At 44.5% G+C, this 12,201-nt stretch overlaps 1 protein-coding gene across 10 annotated transcripts in view; it reads left to right on the top strand.

Annotated features, from left to right (window-relative positions):
• The first annotated feature begins 1,073 nt into the window (after positions 1-1,073).
• The window catches only part of CDC42BPB (CDC42 binding protein kinase beta), a 91,343-nt gene continuing 80,215 nt past the window's right edge, over positions 1,074-12,201 (top strand). For 5 of the 10 annotated variants that reach the window (XM_054634233.2, XM_077180728.1, XM_054634231.2 and 2 more), the window contains exon 1: positions 1,076-1,560. In XM_054634233.2, coding sequence (XP_054490208.2) covers positions 1,383-1,560 — 178 coding nt within the window. In that variant the 5' untranslated portion in view covers positions 1,076-1,382. Of the gene's footprint in view, positions 1,561-12,201 lie in introns of all 10 variants that reach the window. The other 5 variants (XM_077180726.1, XM_077180727.1, XM_077180725.1 and 2 more) reach the window with 2 other exon arrangements.

Below are 12,201 nucleotides of genomic sequence, written 5' to 3'. Positions count from 1 at the left end.
CATTGATTATTTATTTCAGGCTTGTGCAAGCCTGGGTGCTCAGTGGTATTGCACAAATCAAGCACAAGCCACCAGAGTTTCTGCACCATTATTCATAAACAGAAATTCAGAGTGAGCAACTTCCCCTAGCCCCCCTACTAGGATTGGTTAGTTATTTCCATACAAGTTACCAGGTAACTTCTACACGTGCTCAGAGAAAGGGTTTTCATCTGGGCAGAGGTATTTCTGACCTGTAGGTGTGATCTTTAGTATTACACTTAAGATGGTTCAGCAATAGGATACTTGCACCTAGAGTATTTTACCCAAGTTAGCAATGGAGCCTCTGGAGCAGGTCCAGTGGAAAGGAGGAAGGATAACTGGGGGACTGGAGCCTCTCTCTTATGAGGAAAGATGAGGAAAGTCCTGTTCAGCCTCAAGAAAACCCGAGTGAAAGGGGACCCCATCAATGTGTATCTGAGAGTGGCAAGAAGATGGAGCTAAGCTCCTCTCAGTGGTGCTGAGCAATAGAACAAGAGGCAATGGGCAGAAACTGATGCACAGCAAGTTCCACAGGAACATGAAGAAGAAGTTCACTGTGCAGTGACCATGGACTGGAACAGGTTGCCTGGAGAGGGTGTGGGGTCTCCCTCACTGGAGACATCCAAAGCCATCTGGATGCCATCCCGTGCCATGTGATCTGGGGTGACCCTGCTCAAGCAGGGAGGTTGGACAAGACTCCCCGTTGTGGTCCCAGACTCATTCCGAGATCCTGTGATTCTGTGCACATAGATAGACACCAACACCGCCATGTGCTGCGTGCTTGAAGCTCCTCAGTGGCAGCAGGTCCGTGAGGGAGAGATGCTGCCTGTCCCACTGACTAGGGCTCCTTCGTCGTGCTTGAAGGCACACACAGATCTGACACTAAAGAGCCTCCTGACTGGGGATAACACACAGACACAGGCACATAGACAGCCACACACACACGAAAGTGCCGACGCGGACACGCAGCCCACGCCGCCCCTCACGCTCTCCGCGGCGAATCTGCCGCTACGGGGCGCCGCCCGGCCCAACCTTCCTGCGCGCGGCCCTGCCCACGTCGGAGCGCGCGGGCGCCGCGCGGTGGGCGTGGCCGCAGGCGCTCCGAGGGACGCGCCGGGCCCGGGGAGGAGGAGCGGGATCGGCAGCGGGATCGGCCCTTCCCCGCCGCCGGGGCGAGGCCGCAGCGGAGCGGGGCGGGGAGTGGCCGGGTCCGGCCCATGGACCGTCCGTGCCCGACGCGGAGCCCGTGGAAGGAGCCGCTCGGCCGCGGGAGGCGGCGCGGGGCGGCTGAGAGCGGCTGAGCCCCGGGGCCTTCGCTTCGCCCCGTCCCGTCCGCGCCCCGCGCCCGCCGCCCGAGCGGCACCATGTCGGCCAAGGTGCGGCTGAAGCGGCTGGAGCAGCTGGTGCTGGACGGGCCGCAGCGGCACGACAGCGTGCTGAGCGTGGAGACCCTGCTCGACCTCCTGGTCGGCGTCTACGCCGAGTGCAGCCGCGACTCGCCGCTCCGCCGCGACCGATACGTGTCCGACTTCCTCGAGTGGGGTGAGCCCGGGCGGGGGCCGCGGGGCGGGGGCTGCGCGCGGTGCCCGGCGAGGGGCGGCGGGCCGGCCGGGGCGGCCCGGCCCCGCGGTGCGCTCCCACCGCCGCTCCCGGCAGCGGCCGGAGACGCCGCCCCTGGATGCGGCGCCTCCCTGGGGAACACCCCCGCCGCCAGCCGGGCCTTGACCCTCCAGGTCTCCTCCCTCGGTCCCAGGCGAACCGCTTGGCAGCCGGCAGCAGCGGAGTGTCCTTGGCCTGAAACCGTGCTCGGCTTAGCCCGAAACGTCAGGCTAATCCCGTGCTCCTCGGAGGGTTTCCTACCTGGGGGAGGGGAGGAGAGGAGAGCACCAGGCTCAGGCTTTGAAATGCTGCTCTGGTGCCGGCTCCTTGCTTTAGAGAGGGCGTGTGTGTGTGTGCGGCTCGAAGAAACAACAGTTCCCGTTCATCATGCTGTCTTTTTTAATTTGGGCATGCCCCCCCAAGGACAGAGAATTTCTAGGCAGCCTTTCTAAGAGCTTTGTTTAATGGTTCCCTACTGTTAAGCAGCCTGATAACGAGAGACCTCCAATAGTCCGGAGCATGCTGACAAAAGAAGATGTGGATACTTTTGATGGCACTTAGGATAAAAGTTTTCCATCCAGTGTTGGTTAGTTAAGGCTATTGACTAGAGGTATGTGGAGAGCAGAGATCCTTCCCTGCTGCATGTCTAAATGAATTTATGTTAAAACGGCCATGGTGGCTGACTGGTTTATTCAGCTGAGTAAGTTATGAATAATAATGTGTGACGAAGGTGACTTAACTTCTCCATGGAATAAGAATTGGAGGGGAGGGAGGAGTGATCATTGCTCACGAGAACGTTGCCCCGTTTATCAGCTGTTCCATGCATGTACAGTTAATTAGGCTTTAAAAGAGCACTCTTAAAAAATCAAAAAACAACAAAAAAAAACCCCAACCAACAAAACAAAGGATTTCCTAAGGGAGAGGGAGGGGCAGATTTACTTCAGTAAATGCAAATGTGTGTCTTTAGCACTAGAGACCAGAGTACTAACATGAAGGGACAGCTGGTTCTCCTTAATTTCTGTGGGGACCACCACTCTTTGTCATACACTAACAAACTAAGAGGATTCACTTCCTGGACTCTTCTATTGACGTCAGTAATGCGATTGCCAACTGAATAATTAACCACTTTATCACATCTGCCCCGCAAGGCTGCAGCCTGGGGAACATTGATTATTTGTTTTGTCATGGGAGCTTTGTACGTCTTCTGCAAAGAGCATTCAGGGCTTTTTGTTTTCAAGCTGATGGCTTGAAGGAGTGAACACCAGCAAATTGTTAAGTGTGATAGATCAGACTGCAGCATACTTTGAAAACTGAAGTTGGAAGGATTTGGGGCAGGCCAGAGAATGATATGCTCTTTCTATAGCGCTGCTGGTGGTTGTGTCTTACTGATTGATCCCAGCGTTGTCATTTTTTGCGTGATGGAGAGGCCGATTATCCAATTGTTTATAAAATCGCTTCTTTTAATTCTATTTATTGTGCTCACTGAATGTGAAAAGGTTACTGACTTGATGAAAAGTATAGCTCGCAATAAAAACAGTGTGTAGGTTTTACTGCAGTGTGGGATTACCCTGGTATAACAAAGTGCCTATTCAATAAATAATTGAAATGTATGTGAGCTACCATCTGGTGCTGCAGAGTAGGGATAAAAGTTTGTAATCCAGGCTCTTGATGGTAAGGGGGTGGACCTAAGTCTGGACTGGATATTTGTGTTCCATCAACAAGGGATACCCTTAAAACCAATTACAGTTGATACTGTGTGTTCCTTCCTTTCCTTCAAGCTGTTAAAAACAAGTAAGTGCCAGCAATGAGACACCTTTTATCTGTGTCCTAATGCCCTCACAGTGTGTTTCCACTGACAAGGAACTTGTTTCTGCCTCCAGCTAATAAGGAAAATATCATGCCAAACATGCTAATCTTCCTTATGTCATGATGTGTCTTAATTACAGCCTGATTTGCTGTTAGAAGATATTCTGGATTAATGTGCTCAAGTTTTCTGTGCTGTTATGTGTCTGTAGGAGCATCAGAGTGTAGTTAAATATTTGGGATATACTTTGAAGATCAGTGTTTCTTTATCAACTGGAGACAGAAGGAATTTCCTTTTGACAAAATGGAGACTTACCACTGACAATAGAAATAAGCTGCATAGGTATTAAATTTGAATTAAGATGACCTATATAACAAACACTTTTTTTACAATTGTGATTTTAAAACTGGGTGTGAGGTATCACACCTGTAAAATTCCCTGAAAATGATTCAGCATGGCTAATGGACTTGCTTGCCTTCTTAATTGGCTAGGGAAAATGGAGTTCAGGCGTGGTAGGTGAGGCAGGGTTTTTCTCTGGCTGTGGGGTGCAGAGGAGATGGTGAGTTATGTGGTGTAATTGCTGGATATGGCTATCTCTGCTTTCTGACAGAGCATGGTGCTGCTCGTACTCTGTAGCTGGTGGATGCTGGACAAATGGGGAATGCAGAAAATTAAGTCCCATGTACATCTTGTGAGACTTAGGCCACCTCCTCTCTATTCAACATCTGTGGAAGCCTTGCACCTTACCTGTGGAGGCTGATAAACTCCAAATGGTGCATCCCATTGCTTCTGTCCTGTTAATTCCTCTGCTGCTTCCTGGTAGTCCTGCCATAGGCTTAAATCTTCTTCCTATTTGCTAACCATAGAAGAGCTCAGGGTGTGGTCCTTTGCCTTGAGGCAGCTTGTGGCTTCCATTGCTTTACAAATCTTGTAAGAATCTGCCATTTTAACCTTGTCAATTATAGCTTTCCCATGGTGAATGGAGCTTTCAGACAGACTGTTCTTTCCCTATACTGGATGTATAATACACATATCTTTATGCCAAGTGTCTTTGGAGAAGAGCTAGCTGAACTGCAAGTGAGTAGTCCAAAGTCCTTTTCTTCTAGTTATTTTTATTTATAACTTCTGTTGAATAAGCTCACATCCAGTTGATTATCACTGTTATATTGTTTATATAATAGATATTGAAATAATGCTCAGTATTCTTAGTGGGAATTGAATCCAAGTCTGTTAGGTAACAGACCCATGTCTACATGTTAAGAAAGAACTTCCCAAATCTGTGCTTAGTGTCTTTCAAACTGTAGGAGCTGCATCTGCTGCTCCTAGAGTGAGAAATAGTGAGGAGTCCTGTTTATTCTAGTTGACTTTGCTCATTCCTGTCTGAAAGTGGGACTACCTGAAGCTATCAGCAGGCACTGAGGAGGCTGCATGGACTTTGGACTTACCTGATGGACTATGGGTGCTGCAGTGTGTGTTGTCCATACACTGCAGAGGATGTCCCAAGAGACTTTTCCTGCAGAAAATGCTGTCCCTTGTTTACCCTGACAAGGAGAGAAGTACAAGAGTGCTAGAGCAGCACAGTCACAGCTTAGGTGTCTGCACCACCTGTCCTTTAGCTTTCAGGTACAGCATGTTCCTCCCCATGGAGCCTCTCGTTCTCTCATGCTGAGCCATCTGAGTCTTGCATAACCCTGTGCTAGAGTGGCTGCTTGCAGGGCACCTTGCTGGCTGGCATCACTTCTGTGCTGGTTTGACATCACCTTGTTTTTCAGGAGTTATCTTAGCAGGCTGTGGCTGGTGCTCACTGCCCCTTCCTTCCAGTCACCAGGGACTGGCACAACCGGCTGCTCCGTTTTTGGACAGCTGCTTGTCACAATTTGCAGCCAGCAGTCAAACACGTTCAGAGGAGAGTCTCAGGAATGGGCTTTATTTGTATTCAAAATGATCCTGGTGCTGCACAGCCTCTCTTGCTTCAGCCTTTGTTTCCTCTGACCCTGTTTGATACTGCTGGCCTGCTACAGAGGGCAAGGTGGCACGTGTCCCCAAACACTTCATTCAGTGTTGTCTCACTCCCAGACTCTCTACTGGCTGGTTCTCTCTGTGGCAGCACCTCAAACCCCATGTCAGAGTAATTTAGTAGTTTGTTGGTTTTGTTTGATGCAGGCTCACAAAACACTTCCGTGGAATGTTTCTCCTCATTTGTTATGACCTGTCAGTTTGCATGCTGACTTACCTTCTGTGTTCTCAGTTTGTGCTGCTACCCAGCTCGAGTGGTGTTCTGCTTTTGGATGGTGGTGGTGGTGGAGTTTTTTGTCTCTGTGTTTGTTTTAATTTTTTCCTGAGAGGAACTCTAAGGACGCTGAAGCTGTGGGGAACATGAAGAAGATGCAGATGATTAGCACAAGTAGGCCAGCTTGGCACTTGCTGCTGAGCTCTTGAAGACAGTCTGGCATAATAGTGGATGCTGTTGTAGTAACATAAATATATTCCCAGTGTGGACTAGAGGAGAGAAAAAATGTACACACAGAGTGCTCAAAGCAACCTCTAGCCTAGCCCTGAATTGCCACTTTTGGGTATACATTTGTTACCCTTGAGTCTGGACCATAGATGGAAAAAATCATGCACAGAACATTGACTGGGAAGGGCTTCTGTGCTGGTGCAGTGATCACAACTTTAGGTCACTGTTGGGACTGGTGCTTCAAGTTTAGATTTTTCCATTTGGAGGGGCTCTGTGAGCTCTGCAAGTTGAGTCCAAGGCCTAGTTTTTCCTCCTTTCAGTTCTACTTAAAGATACATCTTAACCTATCAGATAAAAAAAAAAACCTAATTGGGGAGGGATAACCTTGCAGGGTGGCCTTTCTGTCAGAGCAGTGCAGAGCCTGCTCTCTCAGCCTGAGAGCAGTGGTGTTCTGAAGTGTACATGTGAGCCTGAGAAAGGTCTTTCCAGCCTGCACTAGAGCATCTTCTAAACCAGCTGCAGGGTTGTCCTAGTCCTAGTCCTAGAACAGCCACAGGTACTGCTGTTCTAGAAAAAGTACTGGCTAAGGGCAGGGGCACAATGTGTGGCGAGTGTGCTGCTAGCATGGATATAGCAGAACTATCCTCAAGTATTTTTGAGATGACCTCAGAGCTGATGGATTTTTAGGGTTGCTTATGAGGATCTCTTGGTCTTTTGGGGTTACACCAGGAAAAGCTGTAACTTGATAACATGTCATATCTCTTGACTTGAGGGTTTAAATTCCTCTCTTCCTTCCCTTTGGCACTCCTCTCCTTCCTCTGCTTGCAGAAATACACATAAAAATTCAGGAAGGGGCCTCGGGCTCTGCCAGCCCATATAATGTCCTTCTCTGTGCAGGCAGAAGCTGTGCAGTGAGTGATAAGCCTGTTGGGCACGTGTGTGAAGTGACAGTGGTTGGATAATGAAGACAGCTGATGAACAAGAAAACTGAATTTCAGGTTTTGGCTAAGTCTCTACATCATCCTCTATCTACCAAAGCCTGTTACAATTCCTTACACCAGAGTTAGTGGCAGGAGGGTGTGCACTGGGGCAGGGTACAGCTACAGGTGCCTTGCACATGTTCTGGAGAGGTGAGTGGTGGTGGTGGTGACCACAGGGTTTTTTGTGCAGTATGGATGCAGCTAGAACTCTTCCCTGATGGGGTACCATAGCTTGGATCACCTTCTGTAAGGAGGTCATGATGGTTATCTGGCAGAATAGTGTGACCCTGGCTGCTGAATCCCAGTTTCCTGCATTCTCTGCTTTGATGAAACTGGTTTTGTTCTCTTCAAAGATTGCATATTTGGGCTACTTCAACATGAATTAATCCTAACTGCCATGTTAGCTTTGACAGCATTGTAGTCAGTATAGTGACATGAGGGCATGTGGTTAAAATCCTGCTGCTGTATGATGCTGGACTCTTTACAGGACATCTGTTTTAATCTATTCTTTTTAGAATGAGACAGAATCTTTTAATGACTTTTTCTGTAAAACTTCATGCTGTGAAGCATTGGGACTGAATGTTGCAGTCATGTTTTAGTAGTGGCAAAGTAACAGGGTCTGGAGGAGGAGAGGCCCATTGGCATGTGCTGGTAAAGTGACAGATGGCCTGGGTGAAGATTTGTCTTTTGTCCCATAGAAGGAAGTCAGTATTGCTTTTCTCCTGTGCATGAAGGTGCTAATAAATAGCACCAGTCTTTAGTTAGGGCTTGAGGAATCATGTGGTGTATTGAAGGCTGTGATCTATATTTTGCATTTAAATTTTGTTTATCTATGAAAACTCAGAAGGGGGTAAATAAGCCACTGATAAGTTTGTCTTCATACAGGAAAATATGTGTGCAGCTAGTAGTTTCTAGATGGTAGATGATAAAGTGTAAGATTATAATGCAGAAGTAAGATTTCATAAGCATCCATAAATCTAACTTTTTTTTGTCTTGTTTCACTTGCAAATCTAAATTATTTTCATATTGAGTTTTCACAGATAATATTAAGATAGAATATTTTGCAAAAAAATTGACTCAATTTACATCCTTAAAACTTGCATGGTTGTCAGAGCAGAGTTAAACACTATCGGTGCAAATGTCTTTTAAAGTCAGTTTAATCAACAGATCTAGTAAAATGAACTTTTTTATCAAATTGAGTTGAATCTATTTTTGCAAACAATTAATGTGTGGGAATGAGTCGGTTTCTTCCACACCTACTAGAACAAATGACTTTAATTGTGTGAATCAGAACTTAAAATACTTGTTTCATTAGCTGTTTTTAGCAAGTTACTTCTACTTTATGGTTGAATATTAATATTTTAGGAATGTTGATCTGTAATTGAGATTAGCTGGGAATGTTAAACTACAGAGTCTTTAAATTTATAAAAAATTACACTTTTTCCCTTGCATGTAATTTGAGGCAATTCATGCAAGCTGGTTTAAGATGGCTATTACAAAAAGGAAGAATTATAATACTTAACAATTGCAAATTTTTCTGTGCCATTAACAGAATGCAGTGCCTAGGAATATGAAAAATTTTATGGGTTCATCTTTTTCATTACCAAAGTCTGAAAAAATCAGTAGGACAATGGACCACAAATAAACTGTTTAGAAAAATAGAAGGACTTGTTCAAGCTTTTTAATGTATTTTTGCTTTTAAAAATACTTAAAATAGAATTGACGTTTGTTTCCTAAGTCTCATAAGGTACATTTGAGAGTTCAATGTATTCTTGATTTACCAAAGGGCTTGTATCATGCTCACTGTTATATCCCACTGAATGCTAGGGGGTTTGCATTTTATTTTTTATATATATATATATTTTTTTTTTTAAGGGATTTAATTTAAAATATTCTCCAGGTCTGAGAATTTTTATATACATTTGCTCTGTGGTTCAATGTGATGTGTTCATTTTTTAGCTGTCTCCTAACACTAAAAGCTTCCAGCCTATTTTTCTCATCAGCATATGCAGATTGCCAGAATGCAGGCTTTCATTTATAAAGATCTTGTTCACTATAATGAATATAGCTTTCTTCAGTAGGAAACTACACGCTGTTTTCTTAAGCCCTGATTTTGCATAGACCTCAGTAATCATGTCTGGAGATATACTTAGAGTGCATTCAGATTAAGTGTGTGCATCCATCATTTCCAGCTGAGGCCTTAGGCATCCTCAAGTGCCTGAGATCTTAATTTCTATCATTCATGTCATCAGGGTCTTAACACTGAAACGTGTTATTACTTAACCATGGCCTAAAGCTTCAAATGTGATTAGTTCCTCTGGACACCCAACCTAAGACATCTATAAAGGAGTCTGAGCTTTAAAAAATGGTGGGGATATCTTTTCCAAGTATTAAATAATTGAAACTGTGTGGAATTTATTAATCAGATGTGCATGAGTTAAGTCTGAGGTATAGTTCTTAATTTGTTTAAGTGCAGTGCCATTGAGGGGTAAATATGTTTAGGTACCTTTCCCCAAAAGGCTGAGAAGAGGTCAGAAGCAGCACCAATTTCAAATATATCCCAAATTCTTTTCATAATTTATAATTGTTCTCCAACGAAAAAGACAAATTATCCATGTTTATAAAAATAAACATGGACAATTTGTGAAGTTCTGCTTGGAATGTTTATGCCAGTTTAGTGAGATGGTCATGCTCAGAGTTTTGGGAAAGTAAATACAAAATTCTGTCTGGACTTTTAATTCAGCTTAAACCCGAGTTATGTTGTTCTAATTGTCATTAAAAGATTTGGTGAAAGGTGAAGTAGCAAGTTAAATGACTCCTGTTTTAAACTTGTTTGAGTAGCTATGTGGAAGTCAGACTTAAAGAAGTGTTGCAGCTATTCTGGCAATATCGTACTTTATTTGGGACTGTGTAGTTCATGGGGTATGGATTCATTCTTTTTACAGGAGGTATGACTTTACCCAAAGCACAGCAAGCACTGTAGAAGTATGGAGGGTTGTATATTATGATTTCCCTGCCAGTAATGGTCCCTTAGCCTAAGACCTGCACTGTATGCCTTTGAAATCTCTGTCCTCACCTGAGGAAGGACAAGGTTTCTAGTAATTGCATGGTAATGCTCATGGGACATCTGGAATCTTTTTCCCACTCTTGAGGAATTCCTCTGTCCCTGGTTCCCCCCACTACTTCTTACAGAGCTTTGATGTGTACCTTGGGAGTGGATGGGGATTGTCTCCATTGCCTTGCACACCTTAGGATTGCTGATGTTGTTATAACATGGCTTCTATGATCTTCATTTTGCACATTCTTCCTCAAAAGTTGGCTTCTTCATGGAGCTTTTCTGTGTGCTGCCAGCCTTACTGCTGCCCACGTGACTTGGATTGTCAATACAGGAAGCTGGAGTGTTCAGAGTGCCTTTTATTTTACTGTAATTAAGGCAGAGTAGAAACAGCAGGAGGGTGACTCCAGGCATGAAGATCCTATTATATCATTTTGAAATATGTTCCCAAAGGTTTGCTTTTTAAGATGCATGTTTAGTCTTTAGATTTAGCTCTTTTTCTGATAGGATTAGTTAGGTTGTCATGTGTTTTTGTTCCCTCCACCCACGTTTCTGTGTATCATGACTGCATGGCTGTGGTCTGTCTCTTATGAGCCCTGAGAGATGGTCACCCAGTGTGCAAGCTCTGCAGGCTTTGTTCTACAGGCTTCTAGTTTTTGGACTCTGGATCCAAAGGACAAAAAGCAAATTTTTCCTATTGTTAGGTGTTTTTCCTATAGTCAGGTGTACTTGAGTAAGATGTTTGTATTGAAATTTTTAAATTAAGGATGTAGGTTTCTGTGTCTAGTCTGTGATTGCTTTCACTATGTGAGCCTGTGATGGAAATGTAATATCTGACCACATTTTCTTTCTTTTTAGTTTGTATGCTCTTTAAGCCAAGGAGGGAATCTCATTCTGTTCTCCGTATTAGAGCTACTTTTAGGGTGGCATTGTTGCCCTGGAATGGTCTCAAGTTACACATTTTGAAGGAAAATACATTTTTGTGATTCAGAACCATGGGACTTCCTCCAGGAGGCTGTGAGAAGAAAAGTTTTACATGTACAAGAGGCTAAAAGTGATCTAGACCTCACAATGGAGTAACTGGTAGATGTTGGGTTGTAAGTGCAGAGTGAAGGCTGGAGCCTGTGGTATTTAATATTTCTGCCTTTATTGGGTAATAGGTATTTTTCCTAAACTCACGGCACTTCATCTGTCAGAGCAGACTGAGAAGTTGCAGGTCAGCTGTGTCTCAGGGAAGAAGCACACACACCTTTTCCTTCCAGACCAGCTTTAACTAGTTGTAGTAAAATGCCTTAGGTCATGTGGCATCATATCACTGCATAGAGGAGTTAAGTTTGACTGTGCTAACTTACTCTGGTATGTAATTGAAGATTTCCATTACCAGTTAGTTCAGCCTTTGGTTTCCTGGACAGTTGATATTTAAGTTGGGAATAATGTCAATATACACACAACTGTTTTTAAACTGTGGTTCTTCTGGCCTGGTACTCCAGATAACCTGGGACAACATAGTGTGGGGATGCCTCACTGGAGGCTGTATCAGAGCCACAGATTGTCTTTATCTTATCCTAGAAGTATTTACTGGTTATTAAGGCAACTGAACTCTGGTTATCAGTGTTTACTGCTGTGGGCCAGCAGGATTTACTGGATTGGATGTAGTGCTGTACCAACAGGGCTATACTGGGCAGGCTTGACCCTGGCAGGCATGACCTAGTCAGGTTTACATCTGTGGCTAGAAATAATCAATCCTTGTGCATCTTGAAGTTGACCCTGATGTGAATTGTGAAGATAAAAGCCCTGACATTTTGTGAAGGAGGGAAGTGGGAGATTTTTAATTAAGAAAATTAAAAGCTATTTGTGAAGAAGCTTTTACTGCCCTTAGGAAAGGGCTTTGCAGTAATTTTCATCCGTGTTAAAGGTATGCATGTGTTTGAGTGGCTCAGACCAGGAGAAGTTGCCCTGGTTTATCCTGACAGAACCAAAGCTGCAGGTTATCTAGGTATAGACTTCCTGTTCTTGTGGGTAGTGTTAAACATCATAAAGATTGTGTTTAATGTTTCAGGCATGTTTTAAGGGTGGGGATAGCAGATACTACATTCCATCCTCTACCTTTTGTATGTAGCATTATACTTCCCTCACACTGTGAAACATCACAAAATTCAGCATGACAAATGCAAAGTCTTGCTATGTGCAGCTGTAATAGTTGGGGGATGACCACCTAGACAGCAGCCTTACAAAAAAGGATTTGTGGATCCTGGTACACAATTAGTTGAAAAAGTCAGTGATGCAT

This window comes from Agelaius phoeniceus, chromosome 6, assembly GCF_051311805.1.
Source record: "Agelaius phoeniceus isolate bAgePho1 chromosome 6, bAgePho1.hap1, whole genome shotgun sequence".
NCBI lineage: Eukaryota > Metazoa > Chordata > Aves > Passeriformes > Icteridae > Agelaius > Agelaius phoeniceus.
This window is presented reverse-complemented; position numbering and strand designations above follow the sequence as displayed.